Genomic DNA, 16,522 nt, shown 5'->3' with positions numbered 1-16,522 from the left:
CGGGCCATCGCTCGCCGCTCCTTCCTCTTTCCCTCCCTCCTTCCCTTCCTCCCTCACTTACCGGCCCATGTGGGCCTGTCGGCGCCGCCGGTTCCGCGTCCAGGCGTCTCCTAAGCGTCCGTGGAAACGCCGTCCGGCCGGAAGCACTTCCGGCCAGGCTGCGCCGTCATTGGCTGTTCTCGCGGAGGCCACCGCTGATTGGTTGGATGCTTCGGCGCTGGCGGAACACGACTCGGGGGCGGAGTGCAGGTAGGACCGGCTCCGGGAAGACCGGCTCCGGGAGGACCGAGCGCTTCCGGTGTGTGTGGTGAGCGGCGGGCCTGGGGCGGGAGGGTGCTGCCCGGCAGCGGCGCGAGCTCTCCGCGCCCCTTGTCTCGGACCTTTCACCGCCGCTGTCCTCCCCTTCATCGCAGGCTCTTTCCGAACGCGCCGTGCTCGGGATCACCCTTACCTCTCGCTCTTGACAGCTCGGCTAACTCCTGTTCATTCTTCAAAACCCAGCTCTGGTCGTATCTTGTTTGTTCTCTTCATTAGTCTGTGGCCTCCGGCGTAGGATCCGTGTTTCGCGTTTAGTCTCTGGCCCAACATCAGACCCAACAGAAAGCTTGGCACAGAGAGGGCAACCGGGAAATGCTTGTTGAATGGGAATCTCCTGTGTCTTTACTTTCTCTGTGCCCCTCCCATCCGGTGCTGGGACCCAACAGTGAGCAAAACACGAAAACTCCTGTCCTCAGGCAGCTGCCGGGCTGCTGAGGGTCCTTGCCACGCCCCGCTCCGTTTCTCCCGTGAGCTTTCCTTTTCTTCTAGCTGTACCTCTTCCTCTTTGTGTAATCACCCCGTCTTTCCATGAAAAAATTTCCTCCCCCCCCTTTTGCCTTAGCAGCGGTTCTCAACCTGTGGGTCGCGACCCCTTTGGGGGTCGCACGACCCTTTCACAGGGGTCGCCTAAGACCATCGGAAAACACATATGATTACATATTGTTTTTGTGATGAATCACTATGCTTTACTTATGTTCAATTTGTAAGAATGACATTGGGGGTCACCACAACATGAGGAACTGTATTAAAGGGTCGCGGCATTAGGAAGGTTGAGAACCACTGCCTTAGAAACATAAAAACATATTCTTAGAAACATAAAAACATTCTTCTAAAATTTGGTTGTCCCACTGGCTCCCCGTTTTTGCCTCTTTTCTTCGAGTCATCTTGGTTCCCTTCTCTCTGACCCGCTTTGATCGTATTTGTTGCTTCTCGCCATCTGCTCCCTGCCCTCCTCGGAGCATTATTCAGGTGTCACCTGTCCTAGACCTGCCTCAGCCTCCCTCAATGAACCCCCACACCCACTGCCACCTCTATTCCCGTCTCTTTACTTCTCTCCTTATGATTTCTCATCCCCTGACACCCCCCATTTCATTGATTAGGATCTTTCTCCCCACTGGCATGTGAGCATGGTGAGTGCAGGGCATCGTTTCCCTGGGCGCCTAGTGTGGGGCTTGGCGAGTAGCCGTTCTGCGTCAGTGTTTACTGAACGAATGAAAGGCACACGAAGCAGGTAGTATTGGCATCCCTGCCGCCCACCCTCCTGCGTTCATGCCATCCTCGCTGCCTTGCCTTGTTAGGAAGCGGGGCTAGAGGCCCCCCAATCCCACTGCTGTCTGATCTTTGGCGGTAGACCTCGTCTTTAATTCTGGCCTTGGGTTTCTGTGAGGGAACCACTGTGGAGGGCTGGGTGGGTGGCAATCCATCCTAATGGCCAAGTACAGGCGCCCAGCCCTGGTGGCGGGAACCTGCTGGGTTCCCTTTGACAGGAAGGAATGGGATGCTGTGCACAGGCGTTGAGATGTCTAATCAGATGGGTATTTAGACAACAGAAGTGCCAAGTCATCCACAGTGCTCAGTTCCATAATGTGTAGTTAGCCCACTATGTTATGTTAGTTCCATCTGAGACGGGCCGGCCTGTTTTAGAAGTTTATTTTAGAGGATGGCTTGGTGTGTGGATGGGGCTGCAGGTGAGGGTGGGATTTGGGGAGGAGGCAGATGACCTAGCTTGTTTGGGGTGAATGGCACCCTTTGGGGGAAAGGCGTGGAAGGGCTGGGGTGTTGGATTCCAGGGGACGTGAAATCCCTCTCTAAGGGGGGACAGGCTGGCTGGAATGGCTTGACTGATGACCCAGAGGGACTCCTCTGGCGCTGACCTGACCACACCCAGGGGAGGAGGCGTTCAGCCGGTGTATTAAGGAGGGAGGGCACACTGGGCTTTGTCAGAAGTTGGTCCTTGCTGAAGTTTTCCACGCTGCTCCACCGCGCCCTCTGCTGTCCGGGACGGGGCGTTTCCCGCATCCTTGTTTTCCTCTTGAGGCGAGTTCATGTTAACAGCACAGAAATGAACTCCAGATGGAATACTTCCTTCTAGAAACTAACTGGTGGCCTTTTTATCATGCATGATGGCTCAGAATTTCAGGAAAGATTTTTTTAGGGAGGGGAAACTCCCTGTTGTGTGAGTCTGTGTGTTGGAGTGAAACTGGCAGGTTTGGATGACACCCTTGGGCCCCTCCGCCTGGGCTTGTGGGTCTGTCACTCCAACTGGCTTCGAGTGGAGATGAGGTATCTGGGGGAGAGTCCCAGAGAGAATACAAGGAAGGAGGAGCCCAGAGAGAGGGCAGAGGTGAGGGTCGCACGCTTTCCCCACCTGGTGGATCTTTCCATTTCAGGGTTTTCAGACCTAACCTCATCCCTGTTGATGACTGAATGGCCAATAAGCTGCAGGCTCTTTGTACATCTGTCTTTGAAAACATATGCAGGTATTTGTGTAGGATGCAGTTCTATAGTGGGGACGTTGCAGTAAAAACAATATACGTTTCCGTTTGTAATAGGTACTCCCCAAATTGCCCTTCCAAAGGTTTCTTTATTTGTAAAATTATTATGTTTACGTTTTTAATTTTTATTAAGATACCATTGTGCAAGTTTAAGGAACACACGTGCTGATTTGGTACATTAATATATTGCAATATGAGTGCCACCATAGCATTAGCTAACAACGCTATTACACCCCATAATTATGCTTTCTTTTTTTGTGGTGGAAAGGTTGCCAGCATCTGGGTCATTTGGCTGGCACTTCCTGGTTCCTCTTCCTTTTTTTCTTTTGTATTGAATTTATTGGGGTGACATTGGTTAATAAATTTATATAGTGTCAGGTATACATTCTATAATACATCATCTGTATATTGCACCAACAGGCATCTTTAAAGTCCCGGGTCTTTCTGTCCAGGCATCGTGTCTACAGGTACTTGGGTCCTATTTTATGTCGTTCAATAAAGCTTTCGTTTTCTTCATGTAGATCTTGCTAATTTGGGGGGGAAGGGAGTTAAATTTATTCCCATATTTCCATAGGAAAATGACCCCTTCTAATTAATTATGCCTGATGTATAGAAAAGCCCTCATGCTTTATGTGTTTCTTCTTACGGTTTTTTCTGTCTTAGATTTGCTAGATGGCATGATTTCTCTTAACTTCGCATGGTGGTAACTATTCTTCCATGCACGCTTTCTGACACCTGATTTTGGTCTTAGGTCGTTTGCCCTCGAGGGACAGCGGGACACAGTGTCTTCAATGGCTTCATTGGTGGCTTATGATGACTCAGACTCCGAGGCTGAGAGCGAGCCTGCGGGAAGCTTTGCTGCCGCTGGCCAGAGGAAGGACTCTTGTGTTACGGTAGAACCTCGTGGCCAGGCTTTCGCATCGGGAGTCCTGGACGGGACAGGAGACACACTGCCCACAAAGCACGGCTCCTGTGAAGACCCAGCCGGCCAGCGTCTCCCACTGGCTCGGCTCTGGAGGAGCGACCCAGGATCTTGCCCCAGCCAGAGGCTACAGTGGCCCAGGACAGAGCCCGACGTCACCTTCCCCACAAGCGAGCCTCCTCGTCCTTCCCTGTGGACCAGCCACACTCCCGCTGGCCATGTGCCCCGGGCCGCCGCCTGCTTGAAGCAGGTGAGACTCTCCTGGGGAACTTACGACCCCCCCGAGCCACCTTTCGGTGCCCAACCCAAACCTGAGACCCCGGGGAAGAGTGGCAGCTCTCTTCAGAAGAAAAGGCGAGAGGACTGTATTGTGCCCTACACCCCGAAGAGACTGCGACGCTCGCAAGCATTAAGCACAGAAACAGGCAAGAACAAAGACGCGGAGGCCCGGGGCCCCTCTCTGCGCGCTCCGCGCCCTCTGTGCACGGCCCCCCAAGTGTCCGAGTTCATCCAGCCGTACCTGGGCACCCCGTACAAGGAAACCCAGATTTCCCAGAAGGTGCTCTTCCACCTGCGAGGCCACAAGGGCCCCGTCAGCAGCATCCAGTGGTGCCCCGTCTTTTCAAAGAGCCACATGTTCCTCTCGGCTTCTCTGGATAAAACCTTCAAGGTAAGATTTGAGCGGAACTGCTCTTTTTAGTTACTCTCAGGACCAAGCTGCTGGGATGCGTTATTCTTCAAAGCAGTGACGTCGGGGGTTACAGGCGGAACAATTCTTTTCGGGGATTTCTGTAATTCTCTCTGATGCATTCAGGAGAGGGTTCTCGTTGGTCCGTTCAGCCCAGTGCTTCCCTGGCACTGCCTTGCCAGGCGCCACATGCTAGTCCGTATCCCTGCGGGGGCACTGAGGACATCCAGACACGCTGGCATCCAGGGAGGATGTGGTCCCTGGAGAGAGCGATCAGAGGGAGAAGAAAGCAGCCAGGCCCGAGCCCCGTGCACTCGGGACATCTTCTGAGACTCCCGTGGAGTGCTGAGCGATGCCAGCTCTGTACCAGGTGCTGTGTTACATGCAGGGGGTACAGAGGTAGACAGACCTGGTCCCTGGCTTCAGGGCACGCACATTGTGGTAGGGGCCGCAGGTGCGTGGCGAGGCACCCAGGATCCTGGGCCCAGGGCTGTGAGGACCAGACCCCAGCCAGACCTCCAGCCGGATACATAAGTGCTACAGGAACCCAGTGGGAGGGACGGCTTCCAGCCTGGGAGGGCTTGTGAAGGCTTCAGAAGCAGGGGTGGTGCACTTGGCAAAGGGGGTGGTGGGGAAGGGCATTCTTGGCTCTAAGCATGGAGGCCTTAAGGGGCCCGAGGCTGGGGAAGTAGGCAGGGGTCACACAAGGAGGACTGTGGTGGCCTGTTGGAGGCTTTCAGTTTTTTTATTGTTATTTACTGATTTTAATGTATACTGAAGTAATGCAGGCTTGCAGTAAGCAAGCACCAACGGCACAGGTGAATAGTGTCACAGGCGTGTCCCACCTGCCTGTAACCTGTCTCCAACCCCTCTGAGCTGTACTCTGTGGCCCTCCTCGCTCTCCTCGGCACCTAGCACAGCACTTATGTAGGAGGGGCCAAAGAGATTTGGACTGAAGCTTCTTGGAAAGAAAATGGCTTTGGTGTTGGGGTGACATGGCTTCGCATCCAGCTTTGCTGGGGAGCAGCTGGTCCACTGGCCTGACCTGTGCCCTCCATCTGGCGTCGCATCTGGAAAGGGCATCATCGTACCCGTGTCTGTGATCATGTGGGAAAAACACCAAGCCCCTGGCACAGAGCTAGGTACCCCATTGGTGCTTAATAAATGTCTCTTCTTCCCTCTGTTTTTCTCAGAGTTCTGGAGCCAGCCTGCCCAGGACACTGTATTTGCAAGTTCTGTTTTGAGCTTTTCCCCTAGGAAGCACTTTCTGAGGTGAAGAAAGGAAACCCACCCACAGCAAAGTCTCTGATGTGAGCCGAATCACTGGGGTCATTTTTAAGTGGCCAGTTGGAGTTCTGACCCGACCTGTGTTCTTTTCAGGCTGATAGAGTTATGCGGGGCCATTGTCACGTTCTGGCTTCAGTTTGGAGCCCAGGGGTTTACACGCAGGTCTTTGGCGCTCTTCCTGCGAGGAGGAGGCCCTGAGGTCTGTGCAGAGGCTCTGGCCTCCTGGCCTCCTGCTGTGCGTTCACATGCTTGGGTCGGTCCCACAGTCCCGGGGCTTCTCGGCTCTTCTTCCCGAGAGTCTGTGCCCACGGAGGGGGCTGTGTGGGGTCTGTGTGTGGCCAGGCAGTGTCTGGGAGGCCCCATATGTGGTCTGGAGTTACAGTGATCTGGGCTCGGGGTTCATTTCCATCCTCAAGAGCTTTGTGACCTTGAGCAAGGCACTTAACCTCTCTGAGCCTGTTTCCACCTCAGTGGAACCAGCAGATGAGTTGTGTGGCTGGGGCTTCTCAGGTGGGACAAATGCCCAGGTGCTGTGTCTAAAGCACCCGGTCTAACGCTGGGCGCATGGTGGAGTTTTGTGGAGGGTAGTGTGGTCACAGGCGGGCCACCTGAGGGATGCGGGCAGCCCCTTCCTAGTACGTGGAGGGAGGGGAAGTTGGGCAGATGTTGACAGCAATCTTGAGGAGGAAGAGGCCCCCTTGATAATTTTCAGACAGAGAGTATCTGAGTGAAACCACTGATTTGGGACATTGTGTTTGCTCAGTTGTGTAGCGAGTGTTTGTGGAGTAGATGAGTGTGGAGGGGACCCTGGAGCAGCCAACTAGCTGTGACACCTCTTGACCAGAAGAGGGCGCACTTGGTCCAGCTTGGGAAGGCTGGTCAAGCCCAGGGGTGATTCACTGAGACCTGGGTCCAGGGCCTTTTGCAGTGGGGCTGGGCTGGTCAGAGTGGCTGTGCTGCCCGTCCCGAGGAGATGGTGTGTGCTGCTGGGCCTGGCAGCCTCCAGGGCGCCCTGTCCACTGCAGTGTTCGTCTCCTGAGGAGGCTGTAGGAGTGGCTTTGGAGGTGGCCCCAGGCGCAGAGCATGGCTGAGTGACTCCTGATCCTCTCCTTATTGTGGTGTCCTGAAAATGAGGGCTTTTATAAACTGTTCGCCAGGGTTCTCTCTGCTTTAAGATGCACAAGTTTTCAAGACAGACGGGACTAGATGGGGACTAGGTGAGGGAGGTCTTGGCTGAGCCCTCAGATGTGCTGTGCCCTCAGGTTCCTGGGCAGGATGAGGTCAGAGGGTGGGCGGGTGGTAGATCTTGGGGAACCTTGTGATCTGGTATATGATGTAGGGGACATAGGAGGTATTTTGTGGGCACTGAGTCTGGAGTGGGGACAGGGCTGTGGGTGCAGGTAGGAGTCCTGGCTTGCTGCAGTCCAGTCCTGGGTGGAGAGCAGATGGTAGGTGCAGCAGGCAATGAGCACCCCCCCCAACTCTGCTCCCTTCCCTAGGGTGCCTTTCCCCTTGCCTTTGGTTAAAGTCTGCTGCCAGGGTGCCCCCCCCCCCCACCTCCCCGCAACACACACACAAACCGGATCAGGAAGGAGGGAGGAGTTTGGAGGCTGAGGTCACAATACTTCACTTTGGATGCTCCCTCTGCCACTGGCTGTGTGATCTCTGGCAAGTTACTTAACTTCTCTGAGCTTCCACCGTGTATGTAAAGTGGAGCTAATTACACATGCCTTTCTGGAAAAACAAATGACACTGGATATGAATTACCTAGCGTGGTATCTGACACATAGTAGGCACTTCCTGTGTGCTCTTGTTCTTGCTTTCTCCAGGAATTTTCTCTTTTCCTCAGCATGCGGTGGTCTCATTCTGCCTGTGTAGCCATGGAACCGTATCTGCTACATTGTGTAGATTTTAAGCTACTTGAGCATGGGATCTGTGCCAGACTCATTTTTATATTCTCTGTGGCACCTGGCACAAAGTTTTGTACATGTTAAGTGGATTAGTAAAGATTAAAAAAAATTGTTTGGGATTTTATTTCCAGCCTTTGGGGAAGGACTGTGTTTTAAGTGCACAAACCCCACTTTCCACCAGGGGGCACAGTGGGACTTAATATAAGCAGCTCTGCAAGCTTCTAGAATCTGGAAGAATCCTTGATTCAAGGTAACAGCTACTGAGATACGATTTTTTTTTTTTTTTTCTGATCAGGAGAAAAACAACACAATCCATCTGATTAATCTAAAGAACGTGGAGTGCCAGTCCCTTCATCTCCTTAAAATGTAGCTTTGGAATTCATAAATTTCAATTGGGCACATTACAGTGGAAAGATACTTATTTTAATATGTTCTAAATGTTCTGTGAGCTGTAAAATATGCTCATATTAGTTTTGAAAAATTTACAGCTAGAGAAATTAAGCAAAATAAAACAATGATTCATAACTCCCCACCGATGCTCTGTTTTCATGTCAGCGACCCCTTCCTGCCTGCGTCTGTCGCGAGCATCTGTTCTCCGGAGCTGTGATCCCGGCACCCGAGACCCTTTTCTGTACTCCTCGCATTTCCCCGTGTCCTCGTTTGGCTCAACACGCTTGAATGCCCACAGCACATAAAGGTGCCATTCAGACTCCGAGGCCCTTTTTGAAGGAAGCAGCAGCGACGTGACCTCCTTGAACCAACCTTATTGTCGGCCCGTGTACGGAGCCCCCTGCCAGGTGCCCGAGCGTTCCCAGAGGCATAGCTCGTGCTTCTCGCTTCTGTGTGTGAAAACCTGGAGTTCTGAAACACAAAGGATCCTAAGGAAAACATATGAATTAGGTGTTGTTTATCTGTTTTACACAATGATTTCTTCAGGGAATTCTTCCAATGACAAACTTCCTTAAAATGCTTACATATGAACTTTTCCTTATTTTTTTTTTAAATTATTTTTTAGAAAGAGAGGAAGGAAGAGGGAGAGAGAGAGAAACACCTCCTCCTGGGGGTTGAGTTCGCAGCCCCGGCATGTGCCCTGACTGGGAATCAAATCCACAACCTTTTGGTGCACAAGATGATGCCCAACCAACTGAGCCACACCAGCCAGGGCTAAACTTCTCCTTTTTGATCATGAATGTAATAGATGTTTACTGTGAAAAACAGGAAATACAGAAAAGATGAGGCACAAAGGATACAGCAGACATCATTGCTAGTCCTAAGCCCGAGTGGGCACCTCGTTAACACTGGGGCCCTCCCTGGGCTGGAGGACGCGCCTGTATGTTTACAGAATTGGGCTCACGCTGCGTCGTCTGTACAGCTTGGATTTCCCCCCTCACCCCCTATTTTCTGTACTGTTTGTAAGGGGCATTTTTCTATGTTAACAAAAAATGTCCCCAAACATATTTTTCCGACTGTCTCAAATTCCAAACTTTGCCAATTCCATGTCATTTCCTATCATGTCCTGCTTTTGTTTTGAAAAGTCAGTCCTGCAGTGAACATGGCTATATGTAAATGTATTTTTTTTTGAAATTAAGAAGCATACCCTGCTTGTATATGTAAATGTCTCCATGATAAAAGGATGTAACATAAATTGGCATTAATTTGCAAAAAAAAAAAAAAGTCTTTTTTTTTTCTGCCTCGATGCAGTTAAGATGGGGTTTTAGCTAAAGAAAGCCTTTGTGTGTGGCGAGTGGGACCTGAGTAGGTTGGCAAACCTGTGCCATCGTCACATCAGACTCCTGGCTTCCTTCCCTGTCTGCTGCTTGATGGCTGTGTGACTTTCGGAAAATCTCTTAGCCTCTCTGATCCCCTAGTTGCCTCATTGGTAAAATGGGGATCCTGGCTACCAATTGGGGTTGTTGCTATGGAGAAGGAATGAGGCGATGTTTGTGACTCTTCTGCACCTGTGTTGATCAGTTAAAAAACAGAGAAAAGACAAGTTAGAATCCTCCACCTCTTAATGTAACCCTTGTTTTTTTGTGAAGCTTTTGTAGTCTGTCTATAGATACAGAGTTTGTAAGAGTTTCAATGTCAGTGTTCCTGAGATAGATACTTTTAAAGATTTTGAAGTTGTCTGTACCAAGCCACTTACCTGCTCTGTTTTCACAAGCTGCACACTTAGAAGGTAGGGATTGGAGGGCTGGGTCCATGTGTCCAACCCGATCATGTTTAAATGTTGGCCGGTTCACACAGTGTTTTGTGTCTGAGGCTCCGGCAAGGAGGAGCGGTTTACACCTGAAGAAACCCAGGAAAGCGAGATGTGCCCACCTCCCGCTGGCCAGGGAGGCACCAGGTTCAGCTGGGCCCCTTCCCATGTACGTCTGAAAGAAAGGACTTTGTTCTGGAGCCTGAACGCCCCAGATGGGGTCTCACTGTGCTGCTTGTCAGCCGTGACCTCAGAGAGGCTTGAGGCCAGAGCAGAGCCTGGGGAGAGCTCACCGTCCCCAAGCGCTTACCACCTGTGAGGCAAAGTCCCAAACAGTCCCTCTTGTCTTCCCCACAGGCCTAGGAGGCAGGGGCTGTTCTCACTTCTATTGTACAGATGTGGACGTGGAGGCACAGAGGTTAAGGGATTTGTCCACAGTCACACAGCTGGTAAATGGCAGAGGCAGGATGGGGAGCTGGCTGTCAGACTCCACAGCTGAGCAAAAGGCTGCAAGACCCTCTGCTCCCCGCCCCTGAGAGTAGAATAAAGGATGAGAAAGCAAGCCCCCTCCCCCCAGCAGTGCCCAGCGCCGTCCCAGCATCAAGCCGCTGGGTTCTGTTGAGGGGCATACGGAGGAGGGATGATTTCTGTGGTGGCTCGGATTTACATTTTTATGTATTGCAGGTCCCGGCGAATGTATCATTGTTAGCGTATTCTATCATATTAGGGTATCTTAGATGTGCTTTGTAGAAAGTAATATATCTCACATTCAGAGACAAGAAATTTATGGATTCAAGTGCCAGAGTGAGGGTTATTTCAGTTTTGAAAGAATTATTCTTGACAGATTTTGCAGAATGAGATGGAGAAATGATTTGATGTGTGGAGTGAAGAGATGGGGAGCATTATGCAGATGATGGGCAATTTATTCCAAGCACGAGGGGAAGCTATTGGAAGTGAGCGGTGCACAGCTGGGAGGAGGGCTGGGTTGTGGTGGTGGGCGTGCGGTAATTGGGGAGTGAGTGATTAACGCGCATCAAGGGTAATTAGGCGAGCGAGGAGGGGATGGGTGGTGTGTGCCTGCGTGCGCCTGTGTGTGTGCAGAAGGCACCTGGCTCCTTCTTCATTGGATGGGGGCCCAGAGAGGGAAAGACACTTGCCCGAGGGCACACGGTGAGGTCAGGTGGCCGTGTGTTGCTGGGACCTCGTGTGGGAAGTGTTTGTGTGCTGCCCTCCCTGGGCTCCTCTCCCTTCAGTGAATCCTCCCAGGCTTGGGAGTGAGGGCTTCAGGCTGCAGGACAGCAGGGCTGCGGAGCCTCCTCGTCGTGGGAAGTGAGGATTTTTGACACTCCTCTCCCCCATATGAAAGCTGTGAAGTTCCGAGGCCAACAAATGAGACGGTACCCACTTCTCATTGGCTGCCAGAATGGCCTTGCAAGCTCTCGCCTTACAGAAAAAAACACACCCGGGTTGAAGGAGGAAGGAAAGGAAGCTGTGTTTTCCGCTCTTGGAAAACTTCACTGGGTTCTGTAGCCTGTGTAGCCAGGGCAGGGCAGCAACAGCCCCTGGGAAGGCCCAGACTGTCCTCAGGGGACCAGCCTCATCCAGCTCATCCCTTGTCATTAAGGGAAGAATAGAGCAATTTGGGAAAATGCTTTTAATGTAATTGGAAAATGCAGATTGCAAAATTGGCACACTTAGGCATTGAGACAGTCTAGTAAATGATTTCCCACTGCTTTTAAAGCTTGGACACAGAAGACTCTTAAAGGCGCCCACCTAGTGCCCAGTGATGGCTTTGTCCCTCTCTTTAAAAAGCGAGTTGTTTTAGATTTAACTTTGTTATCGTGTAAGTGATAACATATTGGGGAAAAAATGCAAAAAGAAGAAGAAAAACAGAAATGGCAGAGATTAAAAATGTTACCACACACTCTCCCCTCAAGGACAATGACTGGGACCTTTCCAGGCAGCACTCCTTCTAGTCTTTCTTCCCACGTGCATCTGGGTTTAACCAGAGCACAGGTACTTCCTTTTTGTAACCAGCGTTTTAAAATGGCAGGATGGTTATTTCCCCCCGATAATTGATAGTATTTTTACCCCTTAAAAGAAGGGGTGGGTAAGTCACTCCGACCTCTAGATCTTTTCTCCTAGTTCCTGCTGTTTCTCGTCAGGCATCTGTCCCCGACGACACACACCGAGGGACCCCATGCACGGGGCAGTGGAGTGCCGTGCAGGGGTGCAGGGACCAGAGCACTGAGGTGCAGGTGGGAGGTGCAAGTGAGTGAGACCCGTGGGGTCAGCCCAGGGTCCCTTGAAAGCCACTTGCACATCGCCTTTCTCTGGCGAGCTTCCTGAAGTCTCTTTACTCCAGGAGATGAAAGAGAGCGTGCCTCCACCCCCCTGCGGGACACCGTGACCCGGGCTGAAACGCTCTGCCAGGTCCTGGAGCTGCTTCCTTCCCATGATCAGGCCACAGATGGGTGACACCCTGGGCACTGTGCAAAGCCCTTGCATGGGCTGGGTGTCCCTGGAGCACCCTTCTAATTAAAAAAAAATCTTTTCTCTCTATAGTTTTCTACCTCGTTGCCTTTCTGTTTTATTTTTTTTTTCTGGGAAGTTTTCTCCACTTGTTCTTTCAATCTTTTTAAAATTTATTTTGTATCTCTGCTGTCATATAGTTAAACTTTTGTGCTGAAATATAACATAGATTCAGAAAAGCGTTCTATCACATTTTTACATTCCAAGGGCTGTTTCTTGTTTTCTGAATGTTCCTTTTAAAAGTATATAGTATATTTGTTTATTACATATTTATAAGGCCTTCTCTTAGCTGTCTGAGTTATTCGAAAGTTTTCCTGTGTGTTCTGAGACGTTTGTCTCTTTTCAATTCCTTTTGTCTTTTTGCTTTGGTGTCCGTTGCATGTTAGAGATTTGCTGCTGCTTATTCTGATTCAGGAGGGAGGCCTGAAAAAGCTGACGTGACCCGGGGCTCTGCCTGTGTGGGGGTTTTTGTGGGGGAAGGGGGGCTTGTTGCTCAGGATGTTGAGAGGGGAAGCTGGTGTCACCGCAGGACCCCCAGATGTGAAATTGGTGTTTCCTCTTGCTGCCCAGCGAGCGTCCCTTGCTGCCTGCACCCCAGAGCCGGGGAAGCGGGCTGGGTGTGCTCCAATGCCACCTTCACTCCCTGTGCTGAGTTCTCACTCCCGTCGGCTGCACATCTTTCCCTGCCTGCGCACAGACCGACGGCGCGGTTGCCAGTGGCTGCGCAGCCTCCCGCCCGTGGCACACGCCATCGGTTGTGTGTAAATGTGACCGTGTCTTCTTGTCCTTGACCGGTAGAACTATGACTTTTTAAAATGTTTGCTAATCTGACGGGATCTTGTTTGAGGACCAAACGAGCTCATTGACGGGCAAGCTCTTTCAGAAACCAGCCCGGCACCTGCTTGATGCTAAGTGTTTGTGGTCCTGGTTTTTATCCATTAATCTCCTGTAGTCTCCTCTGGGCAATTTACATGCTCATTTACATGCTATTGGCCTGTCGTCATACACATTCCGCCCATGGGTATGTCATTATTTTATTTTATTTTTTTACGGAGAAAATAAAATTTTTTAATTTTTTTTTTTTGTGTGGTCGAGTCTGTGGACCTTTCCCTTTGTGAGCGGCCCGTGGCTTTAGCGATGAATCGTCCTACCCCATCCCGAGAGCTGATAGTCAGCTGTGTTTGACCTTCCTGTAGCCGTGATTAGCTTGAGCCAGTTTTAATTCTCATCTCTTCCAGATTGTGTGTGGGTCGGGCCGCGTGCGCCCGTGGTGACTGTACGCCAGGTGCCAGGCATCCAGCGAGATCAGATCAGCACGGGGGGGGGGGGGGGGGGGGGGGGGGGGAGCAGCCCTGCTTTGTGACGCCCCCTCCCCCGAGGCTGGCTGCTAATGATTTCAAATGACTTTCTTCTCTCCCAGCGTATCCTGCCGGGCGCGGTAAGCCTCCGCTACCCAGACCTTCCCTCAAACAGAAATGTTGTTTTTGGCCACAAAAACAACACAGAGACACCATGGAAAAGCAGGGAGGTATTAAGAAAAGAATTGCCCATCATCTCTCCACCCAGAGGCAATGACTGTAGACTTCTTGGTATATTTCCATTCAATCTTTACAAAATAAAAAATTCAACATAGTTGAGTTCCAACCATACATGTAATTCTAAATCCTCCCCCACGACAGCAGCACTTTTTAATGCTGTAATTTATTGCAGTGGTTTCCAGTGTGGTCTGCAAACCCCTGGGGTCCTCCAGCCCCTTTCAGGAGGTCTGTGGGTGAAAATGATTTTCATAATGGTACCTAGAAGTTATTTGCCCTTTTCACTCTCATTCTCTCAGGAGCGTACATGGAGTTTTCCAGAGGCTACGGGCCGTGTGCTGTTGCAATAGATTAAATACAGAAATGGCCCTGGGAACCCAGCTGTCTTGTATTAAGCCAGCCATTTAAAAAAATGTAAACAATGCCTTCTCACTAACTTTTTCTGTCCTGGAAAGTACACTTATATTTCATCAGAAATGTTATGTTAACACCTAATGGGCTAATGATTGTTACTTTTACATAAATTACTATTTTAAATGCCTCGGTCTTAATTTCTAATATGCTAACTATGGAGCTATACCCCACATAAACAGCAGCTGTTTGGAGTCCTCATTAACTTTAGAGAGCATAAAGGGGCCAAAGGTTTGAGAACCATGGTTTTATTTCCGCCTATAACTTCATCTTGGGGGGATGCATGTATTGATAAAAAAATGGTCACATTCGGTGCTGGTGGCTGGGTATAGGTGCAGCCCGGCTTTGTTACTACCTCCTCCTGTTTGGTTAGATTACCAAACTATGCGACCAAAACACGACCCTGGAGGGTCCAGGCCTTCCTCAGCCCCCGCCTCTTCTCCCTGCCTTCCCTCTACCCTTTGTGAAGACGATTTTACAGCAATGATGACAAAAAAAAAAAAAAAATCTCCCAACTCCACCAGACACTAAAACGATGATTATCCTTTTAACACCCGCCCATCCGTTTCTGGTCCATATGGGCTGGTGTTTTCGCAGAGTGCACACAGTTCCGACACCCGCCTGGCCCACTTAACACGCCCTCCCAGCCTCCACCGCTCTGGAGGGCCGTCAATTCCCGGCTCCGCGGTGCTCTATCGAGTTGATTAACCGTAATTTACTTAGCAGTCCTTGGACACTTAGGTGGGTTCTAATTTTTGCTATTATAGATAATGCTGAAGTAGTTATCTCCATGCAAGACACCCTTTTCTGTTGGATTATTTCTATCAGATTGATTCCCAGAAGTGGACTGCTGGGGTCAAAGGGTTGTACATTTTCATGCGTTCAGATCCGTCTCCTGTCAGATTGCTTTCCAAAAGGATTATACCAATTTGTACCGCCACTGCAAAGCCTGCGTAATAACCAACTATTTTGCTTAACTATCATGCCTAGAATTTTCCCTCCGAGCCTCAAGGGAGCAGAGGCCCTTATCTAAGTGAGTGTGATCTATAATTATTTAGACTAACACCAAAATTGCTTTCAGAACATGGTAACCTGCTGAGTTTAGAATTCTAATTCGCACGCGAGCTAGCATTAAAAGTTTCACAAGCAGCAATCTCTCTCTCCTACTCACAGTGTGTTTACACAGCCCCGACAACTCGAGAGAGAAATTAAGAGCTTTTATAAACAAAAGTGGTCTCTCCCTGAACTACTTGGAGTGTTATTTGGAAAGGTACAAAAACACAAATTAAAACACATTTTCATTGTAACCTTTAGTTAGAAAAGTTGTTTGTTTTTGTCCTGCTCTCTTTTCACGTTATCATCTCTCATTCAAGTGTGTTCTAAAACGGCCCAGTTCCTGGGAGACCTGCCATGGCGCTGTTAGCGGGAAGGGGGCAGGCGGGGAGCAGCGGTTGTCCTCAGGTGCCGGGGACGAGGAGAGGCATTGGGGTGGGGGTGTGTGTGTGAGGAGGAACTTTCCAGCACCCAGACCTGGTCAGCTTGGGGAGTGGATTCTGAGCCAAGGGGGTGAGGATGGGGAGGTTCAGGGTGGTGGGCTGGACGGTGGATGAAGCCTGGGTCGGGGACACCCAGGCCCCTCTGGAAAGGTGTGTGCTGCTCTGGACAGAGCCCCGAACTTGGCCCTGAAATTCGGCGTCCCGGGCGCTGGAGCCCAGCGCCGTGCTGGGCGCACTGAGTATTCAGAAGAGGAAGGGACGTCCCTCCCCGATTTCTCATCCGTGAAATCATCCCCTCACAGGTCTGAGAGACTCAGACGGGTGAGGTGATGAAACCGCTCTGTAAACTGTAAAGCCCTAACAAATGGAGGTATTATCAAGAACTTCAAGCCCGGGTTTACTCTGTAATTGCCTCCTAAGCCGCGCTCTTAAGCTCGGAGCCTTGCAATCCAATTTGCCTGCAGTCGCCTCGATTCCCTGAACAAGTCATCCGATGAGCTGAGCGCCATGGCGCCCCGGGCCCCTCAGGCGCACTCTCCTGGGTGCGCTCCCTATTTGCTGGCTCAGCAGCTGCGTGGCTGCTGTGGTACATCGGCTGCTGTGGCACATCGGCTGCTGTGGCAGAGGGCTGGACGGGGGACGCGCAGCTCGTGAGCCAGGCCTCTGGCTGGCAGCTGTGTGGCCAGTGAATCCCTTGGGCCTGTTTCAGGACCTCTCTCTGTGGTGTG

At 50.9% G+C, this 16,522-nt stretch overlaps 2 protein-coding genes across 9 annotated transcripts in view; one reads left to right on the top strand and one right to left on the bottom strand.

Annotated features, from left to right (window-relative positions):
• Positions 1–128, bottom strand: part of WARS (tryptophanyl-tRNA synthetase) — a 25,488-nt gene extending 25,360 nt beyond the window's left edge. The window contains exon 1 of the mRNA XM_014549068.1: positions 62–128. The gene's annotated coding sequence lies outside the window, so the exon portion shown is untranslated. The remainder of the gene's footprint in view (positions 1–61) is intronic.
• WDR25 (WD repeat domain 25) overlaps positions 125–16,522 on the top strand; it is a 137,223-nt gene continuing 120,825 nt past the window's right edge. Inside the window, exons 1-3 of one of the 8 annotated variants that reach the window (XM_014549065.1) lie at positions 282–298; positions 3,234–3,280; positions 3,565–4,405. In XM_014549065.1, coding sequence (XP_014404551.1) covers positions 3,605–4,405 — 801 coding nt within the window. In that variant the 5' untranslated portion in view covers positions 282–298; positions 3,234–3,280; positions 3,565–3,604. Of the gene's footprint in view, positions 308–1,101; positions 2,663–2,688; positions 2,799–3,233; positions 3,281–3,564; positions 4,406–16,522 lie in introns of those variants that run through there. The other 7 variants (XM_005877872.2, XM_014549067.1, XM_014549064.1 and 4 more) reach the window with 7 other exon arrangements.

The sequence above is a fragment of the Myotis brandtii genome, unplaced genomic scaffold (assembly GCF_000412655.1).
Source record: "Myotis brandtii unplaced genomic scaffold, ASM41265v1 scaffold535, whole genome shotgun sequence".
NCBI lineage: Eukaryota > Metazoa > Chordata > Mammalia > Chiroptera > Vespertilionidae > Myotis > Myotis brandtii.
Note: the sequence above shows the minus strand (reverse complement) of the source record. Positions and strands in the feature narration are given on the sequence as shown.